Below are 15,790 nucleotides of genomic sequence, written 5' to 3'. Positions count from 1 at the left end.
CTGTTTATGTAGCGTTACTGTGATGCTCTGTAAGGCTGCATTTAGACAGGCAGCCTAATTCTGATATTTGTATCACTAATTGGTCTTTTGGTCAAAAAATGTTGGCCTGCCCATCTAAACGCAGCCTTAGATTCATGTAGAATAATTCACTTCAACCTCCCATRTCCGTGTCCATGGTACAGCAATATTGGTACAGGACATTTCAGAATGCACCATAGGTTCAATTGACATAATACAGACATAACTGATCTTTAGACCAATGATGCCCCCTAGTGTTCGACAATATGAAGAAGCACAAGTTAATTTAAGATTTAAAGACTGCTGCCACTAGAGGTCCCTGTAATCACCTCATGAATGTACACCTGCTGGAGCAGAAACTATGGCCATGATGTAGTTTGAAGAAAAGGATCTTAACAGCATACTTAGCATGTTTAGTGGCAGTTGTTTTTTGTTAAAATATAGTTGGTGTAGTTACTCAGAGATGTATASGAGAGAGTCAATACTAAAGTGATCACAGTCAATACTACTCACAAGAGGTCTTCTCAGGTCCAGAAAGTTGGACCCAGACCCAAACAAACCCAAGGACAGACCTGATTCGGAATGGACCGGATGACAACCAGACCTACCCTAATGGGTCCGGGTTTAGACCAGACCCGATTGGACCCGAGTGACAAAAACAATATGCAAGTTGCTCTTTTGGTTAACAAATAGGTATTTATATGTTGGCATGGACTTCTATAAGTCCATAAATGCACAATATTAGCATAAAATAAATATGCTATAGACCAGAGGTATTCAACTCTTACCCTACGAGGTCCGGATCCTGCTGGTTTCAGTTCTACCTGATAATTAATTGCACCCACCTGGTGTCCCAGGTCTAAATCCGTCCCTGATTAGAGGGGAGCAATGAAAAAAACACAGTGGAACTGGCTTCGAGGTCCAGAGTTGAGTTTGAGGTCTATAGGTTATGTAGAACCTTGGTCGTGTCCACTTGGTTCCATTCGGGTCTATCAGCTGTAGTTACATAGACCCGTGACCGAATGACAATCAAACAGGACCCAACCCAGACCCGAGGGAAAAGTTTGAATTTTGGATCTGGACCCTCTTGGGTCCTGGGTTTTTGGGTTTGGGTGGACCCGTGAAGACCTCTACTTCTCACATCCCTTCTTCCTCCCACTGACTGTTCCTCTTCAGCCACCGTTTTACACTGCAGAGRACTGGGGGTAGACACATTACCAAGGGAACCAGCCTCAACAGCAGAGAGTGCACTGCCTAGAAGAAATCAACTGATTATTACAGACTAGAAATAAGCTGCAGGTCAAAGGTGACATCATGAAGGAATGTCTGAGATGAAAAATATGAATTGGTTTGAATAGCCCCACCTGTGGCTCTCTCTCCCTCATCAGTGTTACCCATTCTCATTAGGTAGTCTGTGGTGATAAAATGTAGAGATGGTAACAAGTCTATTCATACAACACTTTTAGATTTTTGATGATTTATGTGTAATGTTGTGTAAGCTATTGCGCAATAAGCAAATTAATGCAGGTCTGGGGAACATATCTTTTCCTCTTGTATGCAGTAAAGTACTTCCATCATAATGTCCATATTTTCAACTTTCATTCATTTGTCAAGAAAGCATATACWACAAATAGTGGAGATTCTTTCAAGAAAATAAACAGTTTGACCATGTATTACATTTTTATTTCACAATTTTATACAATCTTTACCTGTATAAATCATCTCTTTATCTATWGAAAAAAATGCAATTGCTAAATACAATGCAGAACAGGATACCTGTAAAAGCTACATTTTGACTGTAAAAATAAACAGAGAAGCGCAACCTGAAACCTGTAAATGCTACCTTCTTTACAGGAAAATCAAACACAATTTGTTCTACCTTCAGACAATCAGTAACATCTCTGTCTGCACTGTATTCCTCTCAGAGCTTCACATCAAAAGACAAGAACAAAGGCAACTTCAGTCCAGAGTCAGTCCCAACAATCCAGGTAGCTACACTGACTTCCTCCGTGTGTGAGGGCTGCTCATCCCCAGGAAAAGGGCACCGCTGCTGGGGGAGGACTGGGCTGAGGTGCCCCTGGAGCTGCAAGAGGCTTCATCCACCTTGTAGGAGATGGAGTTGTAGAAGAGAGGGTTGCTGTGACAGCCTGAGTGCTCACAGCGGGATGGAGAGGGGCTGTCACAGGCACACAGCCTGAAGCACATACAGAAGCAGAGGGCGCTGATGCAAGACTCAGGGTGCTTAGCAGATTCCCTGACCCCAGGGGTCCCCCTGAGCTRCTCAGATGGAGAGGGGATGAGGTTGGTACGACTGGTGCCTCCATCCATGGAAAGGGAGAAGTTGCAGCGGCTACTATGCCCATCCTCAGCTTCTTTCTGCTCCATCCCATCAACTCTGTCCCGTGCTGATGCTTCCACATCTGCCTCCTCCACCGCCTTCCCACCCCATGGCCTCTTAGGCACTGCTGCCTGCTCCTCTCCCTCCACCTCCAGGCTCCTGGTTCCCTCCTGTGTGCTGTAGGTGAGGAAGCGCAGCACCACCAGGTTCAGGAAAGCCCCGATCACGGCCAGCCCCACCAGGATGTACATGAAGCTGAAGGCCACATAGGGAATCCTTCTCTGGAGGGCCTCCTTCTTCTGCAGGGCCACAAAGTCCCCGAAGCCGATGGTGGTGAGCGTGATGAAGCAGTAGTAGTAGGCATGGAAGAAGGTCCAGCCCTCAAAGTGAGAGAAGGCTGCTGCCCCGACACAGAGGGTGCTCATGCAGGACAGSAGGCCTACCAGCACCATGTTCCCCATGGACACGTCAGTGCACTGTAATCCCATGCAGCACTTGAGCCTGCAGAGGAGGTAGCGGACTAACGTGTTGATCCTCTCCCCCATGCTCTGGAACATGACCAGTGTCAGTGGGATGCCCAGAACAGCATAGAACATGCAGAATGTCCTGCCAGAATCTGTGCCTGGAGCAGCATGTCCATAACCTGCAGAATATCATAGTTATGGACACATGTCAATTACGAAAACATATTGCTGTCAGAGTGCAGTATGACTGCAGTTATTCTGCAATTACTGTGTCCAACCACCACAGTCGACTGTAGTTACTGCACTTTTATTACAGTTTCCAAACTGCAAACTTTTTTTGTAAGGGGTGTGTACATGGACACACAGACAAACACAGTACTCTTTAAAACGTTTGTTATAGATATATAGATATACAGTACCAGTCAAAAGTTTGGTCACACCTACTCATTCAAGAGTTTTTCTTTATTTTTACTATTTTCTACATTGTAGAATAACCGTGATGATGTCAAAACTATGACATATGGAATCATGTAGTAACCAAAAAAGTGTTAAACAAATCAAAATATATTTTAGATTTTAGATTATTTTAAGTAGCCACCCTTTGCCTTGATGACAGCTTTACACACTCTTGGCAGTCTCTCAACCAGCTTCACCTGGAATGCTTTTCCAACAGTCTTGAAGGAGTTCCCACATATGCTGAGCACTTGTTGGCTGCTTTTCCTTCACTCTGCGGTCCAAGTCATCCCAAACCATCTCAATTTGGTTGAGGTCGGGGGATTGTGGAGGCCAGGTCATCTGGTGCAGCACTCCATCTTGGTCAAATTGCCCTTTTTTATTTTACTAATTCAACCTTTATTTAACTAGGCAAGTCAGTTAAGAACAAATTCTTATTTACAATGACGGCCTAGCAACAGTGGGTTAACTGCTTTGTTCAGGGCAGATTTTTACCTTGTCAGCTCGGGGATTCGATCTAGCAACCTTTTGGTTACTGGCCCAATGCTCTAACCGCTAGGCTACCTGCCGCCAAATAGCCCTTACACAGCCTAGAGGTGTGTTGGGTCATTGTCCTGTTGAAAAACAATAGTCTCACTAAGTGCAAACCAGACGGGATGGCGTATTGCTGCTGAATGCTGTGGTAGCCATGCTGGTTAAGTGTGCCTTGAATTCTAAATAAATCACAGACTGTGTCACCAGCAAAGAAACCACACACCATCACACCTCTTCCTCCATGCTTCACAGTGGGAACCACACATGCGGAGATCATCCATTCCCCTACTCTGCATCTCACAAAGACACGGCAGTTGGAATCAAAAATCAAATTTGGACTCATCAGACCAAAGGAAAGATTTCCACCAGTCTAATGTCCATTGCTATWGTTTCTTGGCCCAAGCACGTCTCTTCTTCATATTGGTGTCCTTTAGTAGTTGTTTCTTTGCAGCAATTRGACCATGAAGGCCTGATTCATGCAGTCCCCTCTGAACAGTTGATGTTGAGATGTGTCTGTTACTTGAACTCTGTGAAGCATTTGTTTGGGCTGCAGTCTGAGGTGCAGTTAACTCTAATGAACGTATCCTCTGCAGCAGAGGTAACTCTGGGTCTTCCTTTCTTGTCGCGGTCCTCATGAGAGCCAGTTTCATCATAGCGCTTGATGGTTTTTGTGACTGCACTTGAAGAAACTTTCAAAGTTCTTGACATTTTCCGCATTGACTGACCTTCATGTCTTAAAGTTATGATGGAATGTCGTTTCTCTTTGCTTATTTGAGCTGTTCTTGCCATAATATGGACTTGGTCTTTTACCAAATAGGGCTATCTTCTGTATACCAACCCACAACTGGTTGGCTCAAACACATTAAGAAGGAAAGAAATTCCACAAATTAACTTTTAACAAGGCACACCTGTTAATTGAAGTGCATTCCAGGTGACTACCTCATGAAGCTGGTTGAGAGAATGCCAAGAGTGAGCAAAGCTGTCATCAAGGCAAAGGGTGGCTACTTTGAAGAATCTGAAATCTKAAATATATTTTGAATTGTTTAACACTTTTTTTTATTACAACATGATTCCATATGTGTTATTTCATAGTTGTGATGTCTTCACTATTATTCTACAGAGTAGAAAWTAGTAAAATAAAGAAAAACCCTGAAATGATTAGGTGTGTCCAAACTTTTGACTGYTGCTGTATATATAGGGGCCTATATTATTTTAGTCTCTAGAACAGTAGTATCTTTAATGCAACCCTTTATAACTTCCAGTTTTGCAAATAATTCAAACAGTTTTGCAAATAATTCAAATAGTTCAGCACCAGTCACTCAGCACCCGTAAGGYTAAGCTCTAGGCTAGAGMAATTTTTTWTTTTTACATGTAAAAACAGATTTGTTCTGGTTAGTCATACCAGTATGCATGGTTTAACTTACAGAGCAAAGAAACCCATAAAACATCGAGAAATATCAGATTAATTTACCAATCGTTGTGATAACAGTGATGGCAAAGTAAAAGGATCCCGCAAATTTCCACTGTCTCCCGGCGCGATGTGGCTCCGACTGTAGAACCACTCTCTCGATCTCCCGGTAGTCGTCCTGAGTGAATCCGTACTTCTTCTTCAGCTCGTTGCGCTTTTGTTCCAGGACTTTTTTCTTCGAGCTCTCGGTCTCGGACTCGAGGGCGTCGAACACCGCGGCTCCCACAAGCAGGTAGGATATCATACACAGGATGAGAGAAAGGGTCCGAATGTTCTGCACCTTCATCCTCACTCCGAGCGAACTCGAGTGGGCACTGAGAGGAGAGTGGGTGTGTTCACGAAGAGAGACCGGTGGACACGCCAATTCTGTTAGAACCAAGCGCGCATGAACTCATTCATCCATTCACATACCAATTAAGAGTGGTTCTTTTTTTTACACAGGCACTGCAKACACTTTCCATAGGCTTTGGAGTTTGTGTTCTCATTTAGGCTCTACGAGTTCCGGTGTGTATAGTCTATTCTGAATGGCCCAAATTAAGACTGACAGGTGTTCATCCGAGTCCAAGAAGGAGACACGTAGGTTAGGCTACTGGGGTGTTTTTATTTATCTATAGCGTAGAATGCAAGATCCAGATTGTTCTTACGAGGCTACCAAAGAGCATCCTCTAGCCTACATTGCTCTCACTCATCTTTAACCGACCCAACCTCTAATGTGAGTAGGCAGCTTTGAAGATTATTTCAAATGATACCCTTATCTTTATTTTAACCTAAATTAGTTAAATAAACTGGGGGCCTTGATTGCATTGAGCTGGTGCTGTCCGTGATGCTGAGCCCTGTTTTGTAATTAATGAATGATGGTCCGTGGGATGGCTTCAGTTGGTGATTGCTGTTAAGTTKTTTTGGTTCTTATTAAAGGGGGCAAGGCACTGTGGAAACAGCTGGCCTTTTCATACTCTTCTCTCTTGATTACTTTGCTTTGTGAAGCGTAGCCTACATGTGTGAAGTATTCACAAAACGCTTGGCTAATGTATTACTCTGACTGATGAAGCATGAGCCAGTGGCAGATTTGACCTTTATAAAGCACACTTAGTCCCAGAGGGATCAATGGAGCCTTCATAATTAAAGCGGCAATCAGCAGTTGAAACAATAACAAAGCATCTTCCCCACCCRTGTTTCTGTAAAAAAGAAAAGCTGAGTTATAGGGCTGGAGAAATGCAWCCACTCTTAAATTCATAAACAGCTCTAAGGAAAGGCTGACCATGCATGATATCAAAAGTATAGTTTGCTTTGTTTACAAACATTGGAGTGAAACAAGTTTATATTTTGGGTTCTGATGGAGTACGACAMTTGAACTAAGSTCATGAGCCATTTAGAAGTTATATTCTTCAATAATAAATCGGTACCTTTAACTAATTCAACTTGAACTAATTTAAGTCCAAAAATGGATGAAGCAACTGCAGATTGCCCTTTTAACTATGTGTGTGAGAGAGAGAGAGAGAGAGAGAGAGAGAGAGTCAGAGTCAGAGTCAGTCAAGGTAGCTAACCATGTGTGTATTTAATGAGCCCCAAAGCATCAAGACTTAAATGTCACGATTGCTCTGAAATCCTCAAAGACTAGGACATGAGGTAAATTTACATGGGTCTGATTAGACACTGAGACCATGATACAACACATAATTGGTCACGCCCAACAACACACTAGAGGTCAGAAGAATATAAGGAAATGATTATTACTCTGAAACAAGTCTAACAGTGTTTTTTTGTTGTGCATACCAGGTTACATTTAAATCTGTTTTCTCTACTGGAAAAAGGATGAGAACAATCAGTACTATTTGAATGGATTTTGTCCAGTTAATCAGTTAATAACCAAAGTCTAAAGTCCTCTCCTGTCCATGTGGCATCTACATGCATAGTTATTATGGCAGATCACTTATAAAACTACAGCTTTAAAGTAAGATACAAATGATACAATAGAAATACACTGAGTGTACAAAACATTAGGAACACTTTCCTAATATTGAATTGCACCCCCTTTTTCCCTCAGAACAGCCTCAATTCGACAGMGCATGGACTCTACAAGGTGTCGAAAGCGTTCCACAGGGATGCTTGCCCATGTTGACTCCAATGCTTCCCACAGCTGTGTCAAGTTGACTGGATGTCCTTTGAGTGGTGGACCATTCTTGATACACACGGGAAACAGTTGAGCGTGAAAAACCCAGGACTGTTGCAGTTCTTGACACACTCAAACTGGTGCYCCTGGCACATACTACCATACCCTGTTCAAAGGCACTTAAATATTTAGTCTTGCCCATTCGTCCTCTGAATGGCACACATACACAATCTATGTCTCAATTGTCTCAAGGCTTAAAAATCCTTCTTTGACCTGACTCCTCCTCTTCATCTACACTGATTTAAGTGGATTTAACAAGTGTCATCAATAAGGGACCATAGATTTCAGCTGGATTCACCTGTTCAGTCTATGTCATGGAAAGAGCAGGTGTTCCTAATGTTTTGTACCCTCAGTGTATTGGCTTGTGATTCTATATAAAAACAGAAAATGATCTTTGAGCATTAGTCCCCAAACCCTCTAATGACTTTCTGGCTGCTGATGCCTAGGGAGTATTAGAGTTTTTATCTGATTTGCTAAGCTCCTATTTCTCTCCTGGCTCATCTCTTTATCTCTCTCTCTKTATATCTATATATTTGAAAATACAGAAATARAGGCTGTATTTCTGTATTATGGAAGTGATATATCTTGAAAACGTGATTGCTGACATGCAAAACAATTTGGGACTATATTTATCAAAATGCAGTTTTTGGGTGGAATTTTTATTTAACTTTGTGTTAACAAAGCCTTTTATATTGTGTTCTCCCCTTTATTTAACTCCACTTACTTTTAACTCCATATTATACGTTGTTTTATATTTTGGTTAYCCTTTTCTGGGACAAATTGAGTGTGTCCTCATGGTGGGTGTCTTTTGGGACACCGTTTCTTGTTGCTTGTCAACTTTCAGTGTACACCCCCATGAGTGTCTTTGAGAACCAGAGAAACACTCTTTTCACACCACTTCGATACAGCTATGCCCAGAAGTTACTTTTTCTTAGCAGGTTAGGAGAATTTACGCAACAGGTTAAGATAATTAACGTAGCAGGTTTGGAAAATTTGGTTAAGGTTAGGAAAAGGGTTAGGGTTAGCAAAAATGCTCTCCTAACCTGCTACAAAAATCACTTCCGGTCATAGCTGTATCGAAGTGGCATGAAAAGAGTGTGTCTAGGGCTGTGACGGTCACGAAATTTCGTCAGCCGATGATRGTCAAGCAAATAACTGTCAGTCTCACGGTAATTGACAGTTAATTAACATAAACACATTTAGCATCTCCTGGCTTCCACACAAGCCACTGATGCAGACCTTTAGAACATCTATATTTTTTAAAAGTCTAATAAATCCATGTAATATATCCTACACCTTCACAATAAATCTATAATTTATTTTAGACAGGTCTAAAGAAACATGATATGAGACAATGTAGTATATTTCAGAAGAACAGAAAAGCATCCCCCGAGTTGTCCTTATGTTAGTTCCTGATCTGGCTATCCCAAATGGCTGTGGGCTACACTAGTTCATTTATCAAACAAGATTTGCTTTGAATTCCGTGGCATTATTTTATGGTATGAAGAATACAATTGAACAAAGCTGAATAATATAGACAATATATTTTCTCCAAACGATTTGAGGGAGTGCGCACATTCATCTATTCTGTGTTCAGCGGTTAACAAAGAAATAGGTATTCCTATATGCTTAATTTAAAGTTATTCATGTAACTTTAGTTGTTCAACAAACATTGAGCTATATGTCTTGATTTTTAAAACATTGTAAGGCTGCATGATGCGACTCTAATGATGATTTGAAAAAAGTTGCTTGAAAGGCATGAGCTCTGCTTTGTTTTTTGTGCAGGCTGTACACACTAGAGGTCGACCGATTAATCGGAATGGCCAATTAATTAGGGCCGATTTCAAGTTTTCATAACAATCGGTAATCTGTATTTTTGGACACCGATTATGGCCGATTACATTGCACTCCACAAGGAGACTGCGTGGCAAGCTGACAACCTGTTACGCGAGTGCAGCAAGGAGCCAAGGTAAGTTGCTAGCTAGCATTAAACTTATCTTATAAAAAACAATCAATCCTAACATAATCACTAGTTAACTACACATGGTTGATGATATTACTAGTTTATCTAGCTTGTCCTGCGTTGCATATAATCGATGTCGTGCCTGTTAATTTATCATCGAATCACAGCCTACTTCACCAAACAGGTGATGATTTAACATGCGGATTTGTGAAAAAAGCACTGTCGTTGCACCAATGTACCTAACCATAAACATCAATGCCTTTCTTAAAATCAATACACAAGTATATATTTTTAAACCTGCATAGTTGGTTAATATTGCCTACTAACATGAATTTCTTTTAACTAGGGATATTGTGTCACTTCTCTTGCTGTCTCTTATACACATCTAGATGTGTATAAGAGTTAGTGTAGTATTGTTGTAATTGTCATTATTACAAATATATATGTAAAAATCGACCGATTAATCGGTATCGGCTTTTTTTMGTCCTCCAATAATCGGTATRGGTATGGCGTTGAAAYATCATAATCGGTCGACCTCTAGTACACACTATATCAGTCACTCATTCAGAATTTGACAAGCACTTGATCTGTCTCTTATACACATCTAGATGTGTATAAGAGACAGCAGTTTGGGCTGCCTGGCTTGTTGTGAACTGTGTGAAGAACATTTCTTCCTAACAAAGTGTTAATGTAGTATTGTTGTAATTGTCATTATTACAAATATATATGTAAAAATCGACCGATTAATCGGTATCGGCTTTTTTTGGTCCTCCAATAATCGGTATTGGTATGGCGTTGAAAAATCATAATCGGTCGACCTCTAGTACACACTATATCAGTCACTCATTCAGAATTTGACAAGCACTTGATAATGCCTAGAATTTCACGGCGGCATCCCTTTTGTCTTACCGTAATGCACCCTAAAAAAATCCATGCCTTTTGCGGCCAGTGGCCGTTGTGCCCTTCTCTCTGAGTGCTGCGCGCTCCACACAGACACATCAGCGACGCAACTGCACGAGTCCTTATCCAATTCCTAGGTGCATATTGAAGATATTGGATAGATAACTGTCCACATTTACTTTTCGTCAGACAACAAGATGAGCAGGCCTAATGAACAGCAAAAGCACTAGCCTATGTCAATCTACTATCCCCCATAGTACAACGGTCGACCTATTCTATTCTGTGCGAGAAATAAATATTCCACAGTTMTGGGATGCGATAGATCCCAAAGTAATACAACCACGAGCATTTATAAAACTTTTTTACACAATGTGGTTTACCCAACAGATGAGAACGTTTAGCTAAAAATGTTGATGAACTATTAGGCTATTTCTTCACATTATAAGCACAGCAATGCACCCATGTTAATAAGCTATAAGCGCGAATGTTCCATTAGCGGAAAACACCATTATTAAAAGTGACTGCAAATGTGATTATGCATGTAATGCTTTTATTATAAAGGTGCATTTTATGGTGAAAATTATCTTCCCCAAACTTGAAACTCACGTGCTGCTTATGCATGCCAGTTAGYCGCTACACCCCTTGTAAAGCAGATTCATGTGGTTAATTTTAAGAAGTTATTTGGCCACTTTAGTTGTGATACAAACCTTATTAAAACATATAGGCCAATGGGCTAGGCTACATGAGGTGTGCAACTATGATTCGAAAAAGTCACAAAAAAAAGAATTGTTTCTTATGCTGGGCATCATTCACAAGTGATAATATATAATTCACAAGTGATAGGCTAATATTGTCACCCATCAGACTATGCTTGATTAATCTTGTCTTTATATATACTAAATAATATATGTGTGAAATTTGTTTTGATTTAGAATGGACCATTATCATGCACCTGTATCGATACAGGGGCAGCGGGAAAAATACATTTCATCTATGCACTTAAAAAAGTGAATGGAGGTCGCTTTTCCCCGTGGTTTATTTTCATGCCAGCCAGGTAGGCTATACTCCTGTTTTTAAATATAAGCCATGTGCTTAATATTAGGAAAGTTGAAAAATAAATATAGTAGGCCTAGCCTATAGAAGCTGATTCTCCTCTTTAATAGAGGCCATCAATCTGTTTTCTCTTGCAATTGCATAGCCTATTGAAATTTTGCACAGCATGAGCTCATGGAGTGTTTGATTAGATTGATTTGCATTTATGTCAGAGTGATTAGAGGGACAACAGAGTTCTGAGTACCAGGCAGTTAGCAAGTTTGGTAGGCTACTAATGACCATCAGCAGCATCAGAGCTTGGAGAAGCCTAATTACCGTGACTAAACAGTCACGTGGAATTTGACTGCCTTCATGACTCGTGAATGCCAGTGTGGCGGTTTTACGGTCACCACAACAGCCCTAAGTGTGTCCCRTGAGAACCCATTTTAAAACCCCACCTGTTTTGTTCTCATTTGTAAGTTCCTGATCTCTGTTTAGTAACAGTATTTTTGGTTTCTTATTGGGAAACGTAACAAGTATACAGWGACCCGTGTGTTCACATAATACACATTTTATGCTGAGTTATTCAGAATGAAGGGGGAATCAGTAAGATTTCGGGGTTTGGATGATGGTAAAAAGGACCCACTGACTTTTTCAGCWCTCTCATTGTGCTAATACCTAAGGCACTGGCTCRTTTCCCCAGAGGGATACACAGGTGTCACAGAAGGACACTGACTTGAACTTTACAGATAATGTGAGTATGCTTTGAGGCTTATTAACCAAAAGGGCAGAATGACAGACCTTTCATTCCTCTGGGACAGCACCTTAAGGGAGGCCTGATGACTGTGACCAAGTATTCAACTGGAAGGATCACAGCACAAAATAAATTAGGCTATCTGGTTTATTGGGAGAAATGATGAACAGACATGAAACAAACAGCGAATACAATGTAGGCTATATTGTAAAGTACAGCATATTAATTTATAGTATCATTTTGAATATGCCCCATTACTTTCCTTGGTGACTGCAGATGGAATTTAGATAGATTTATAACTCAACATACTATACAACACACAAGTTATGCAAATAAAACACAAATAAATAAAATACATGTATTAACAGACAATTTACAACAAGGGACGAAAAGGTATCGTGCATGCAATTTCTAGACCACACATTTTGTATTGGTCCTCAAGTGCCCTATAACGTCAGTCCTTGAAATCCAGAGCTCCCACCCAGACCCTATACAAGCTGCCTGTGCAGATGTCCTGAATCATGACTACTAATTGATACTTAGAATTGGAGTGCCCTTCCTATGATGCTCTGAGAGGAAGGGTGGGAAAGGCTATGGCTGAAAATGGAGAACACTGTTCTGCTGGATATTTTATATTCTGGATTTGGCAACAACAAGGAACATCGATGTGATCAGTCAAAGGGTTCCAGCATGTCAATATTAGCCTACTTCATGTCAATATTGTCAATATTCTCTCAAACCTTTCAATATCACCTGTAAAGACTCATGATTTACATATGTTGAAACCAATTGTTGGCGCAAAAATTGTTTTTTTACAGTCTAATGCTATTGTTGTTGCAAAATGGTTTTATTACTGTCACTGGTAATTTTCCACAGTCACTTTTAATTTTCCCTTTGCTGTAGAGTAACCTCTTCATACACCCCACAAATGAGTGATTTGTTATTTATTCTTATCGCTGGGCACTAAAAGCCAGCCAGGTTGAGTTCACCTGTCTGTTTAGGCTCTAAAGATCTTATCACARSCCTATCTTAGACACATAGGCTGTTAGACCTGGTTAGAACCTGCTTTTATTTGTTTTAATGATGTAAGGGAGTAGAGCTAAATACCCCTTATCTCTCATGTAAGCTTGCCTCCCTCTGGGGTTAAGCACTCTTTGTGTAGGTGGAGTATATGAAGACTGAGTGACTTGAAATTCGTGATCTTCCTTGCAATTGCTCGAATAAACATCTTAATTGCCGGCGCCGACAGAGATGGCCGCCTGCTTCGCGTTTAGGAAACTATGCAGTATTTTGTTTTTTACGTGTTAGTTCTTACATTGGTACCCCAGGTAATCTTAGGTTTCATTACATACAGTCGGGAGGAACTACTGAATAAGGGCAACGTCAACTCACTATCATTACGACCAGGAATATGACTCTCCCGAAGCGGATCCTGTGTTTTGCCTTCCACCCAGTAAAATGGGCTGATCCCAGCCGCGACCCTAAACAACGAGTCGTAAAAGGGGCAAACGAAGCGGTCTTCTGGTCAGCTTCGAGACGGGCACATCGCGCTCACTCCCTAGCATACTACTCGCCAATGTCCAGCTTCTGACAACAAGGTTGATGAAATCCGAGCAAGGGTAGCATTCCAGAGAGACATCAGAGACTGTAACGTTCTTTGCTTCACGGAAACATGGCTCACTCGAGACGCTAACGGAGTCGGTGCAGCCAGCTGGTTTCTTCACGCATCGTGCCGACAAACAAACATTTTCTGGTAAGAAAGGGGCGGGGGGTATGCTTATGATCAACGAGACGTGGTTGATTAACAACATACAGGAACTCAGTCTTCTGTACACCTGACTTAAATTCCTCACAATCAAATGTGACCGCATTATCTACAAGGGAATTCTCTCGATAATAATCACAGCCGATATATTCCCCCCCAAGCAGACACATCATGGCCCTGAACGAACTTTATCTGGACTTTGTAAACTGGAACCACACACCCGAGGCTGCATTCATCGTAGCTGGGGATTTTAACAAGGCTAATCTGAAAACAAAACTCCTTAAATTCTATCAGCATATCGATTGTGCTACCAGGGCTGGTAAAACCCTGGATCATTGTTAGTCTAACTTCTGCGACGCATATAAGGCCCTCCCCCGCCCTCCTTTCGGAAAGCTGACCACGACTCCATTTTGTTGCTTCAGCCTACAAACAGAAACTAAAACAAGAAGCTCCAGCGCTCAGGTCTTTCAACGCTGGTCGACCAATCTGATTCCACGTCAAGACTGCTTCGACACGTGGATTGGGATATGTTCCGCATTGCGTCCAACAACAACATTGAAGAATACGCTGATTCGGTGAGCGATGTCATTAGAAAGTGCATCAGCGACGTAATACCCACAGCAACGAAAAACCTTCCCAAACCAGAAACCGTGGATTGATGGCAGCATTCGCGAACCACTGCTTTTAACCAGCAAGGTGACCGGAAACATGACTGAATACAAACAGTGTAGCTATTCTCTCCGCAAGGCAATCAAACAAGCTAAGTGCCAGTATAGAGACAAAGTAGAGTCGCAATTCAACAGCTCAGACACAAGAGGTATGTGGCAGGGTCTACAGTCAATCACGGATTACAAAAAGAAAACCAGCCCCGTCGCGGACCAGGATGTCTTGCTCCCAGACAGACTAAAATAACTTTTGCTCGCTTTGAGGACAATACAGTGCCACTGACACGGCCCGCTACCAAAACCTGCGGGCTCTCCTTCACTGCAGCCGAGGTGAGTAAAACATTTAAACGTGTTAACCCTCGCAAGGCTGCAGGCCCAGATGGCATTCCCAGCCGCGTCCTCAGAGCATGCGCAGACCAGCTGGCTGGTGTGTTTGCGGACATATCAATCAATCCTTATCCCAGTCTGCTGTTCCACATGCTTCAAGAGGGCACCATTGTTCCTGTCCCAAGAAAGCTAAGGTAACTGAACTAAACGACTACCGCCCCGTAGCACTCACTTCCGTCATCATGAAGTGCTTTGAGAGACTAGTCAAGGACCATATCACCTCCACCCTAGACCCACTCCAATTTGCTTACCGACCCAATAGGTCCACAGACGACGCAATCGCACTGCACACTGCCCTAACCCATCTGGACAAGAGAATACCTATGTGAGAATGCTGTTCATCGACTACAGCTCAGCATTAACACCATAGTACCATCCAAACTCGTCATCAAGCTCGAGACCTGGGTCTCGACCCCGCCCGTGCAAACTGGGTACTGGACTTCCTGACGGGCCGCCCCCAGGTGGTGAGGGTAGGTAACAACATCTCCACCCGCTTATTCCTCAACACTGGGCCCCACAAGGGTGGTTCTGAGCCCTCTCCTGTACTCCTGTTCACCCACGACTGCGTGGCCATGCACGCCTCCAACTCAATCATCAAGTTTGCGACGACACTACAGTGGTAGGCTTGATTACCAACAACGACGAAAACGGCCTACAGGAGGAGGTGAGGCCCTCGGAGTGTGGTGTCAGGAAAATAACCCACACTCAACGTCAACAAAACAAAGGAGTGATTGTGGACTTCAGGAAACAGCAGAGGGAGCACCCCCCTATCCACATCGACGGGACAGTAGTGGAGAGGGTAGTAAGTTTTAAGTTCCTCGGTGTACACATCACGGACAAACTGAATTGGTCCACCCACACAGACAGCGTTGTGAAGAA

At 42.1% G+C, this 15,790-nt stretch overlaps 1 protein-coding gene across 1 annotated transcript; it reads right to left on the bottom strand.

Moving 5' to 3' along the window:
- Nucleotides 1-1,703: 1,703 nt before the first annotated feature.
- LOC111970608 (potassium channel subfamily K member 15-like) lies at nt 1,704-5,663 on the bottom strand. The gene is made up of 2 exons (XM_023997418.1): nt 5,279-5,663; nt 1,704-2,999 (listed from the first exon to the last, which is right to left on the bottom strand). Exons 1-2 carry the CDS (start codon nt 5,559-5,561, stop codon nt 2,011-2,013), a joined length of 1,272 nt encoding a protein of 423 aa, XP_023853186.1. The 5' UTR covers nt 5,562-5,663; the 3' UTR covers nt 1,704-2,010.
- Between the last annotated feature and the right edge of the window lie 10,127 nt (nt 5,664-15,790).

Source organism: Salvelinus sp. IW2-2015, linkage group LG11, assembly GCF_002910315.2.
Source record: "Salvelinus sp. IW2-2015 linkage group LG11, ASM291031v2, whole genome shotgun sequence".
Classification (NCBI taxonomy): domain Eukaryota; kingdom Metazoa; phylum Chordata; class Actinopteri; order Salmoniformes; family Salmonidae; genus Salvelinus; species Salvelinus sp. IW2-2015.
This window is presented reverse-complemented; position numbering and strand designations above follow the sequence as displayed.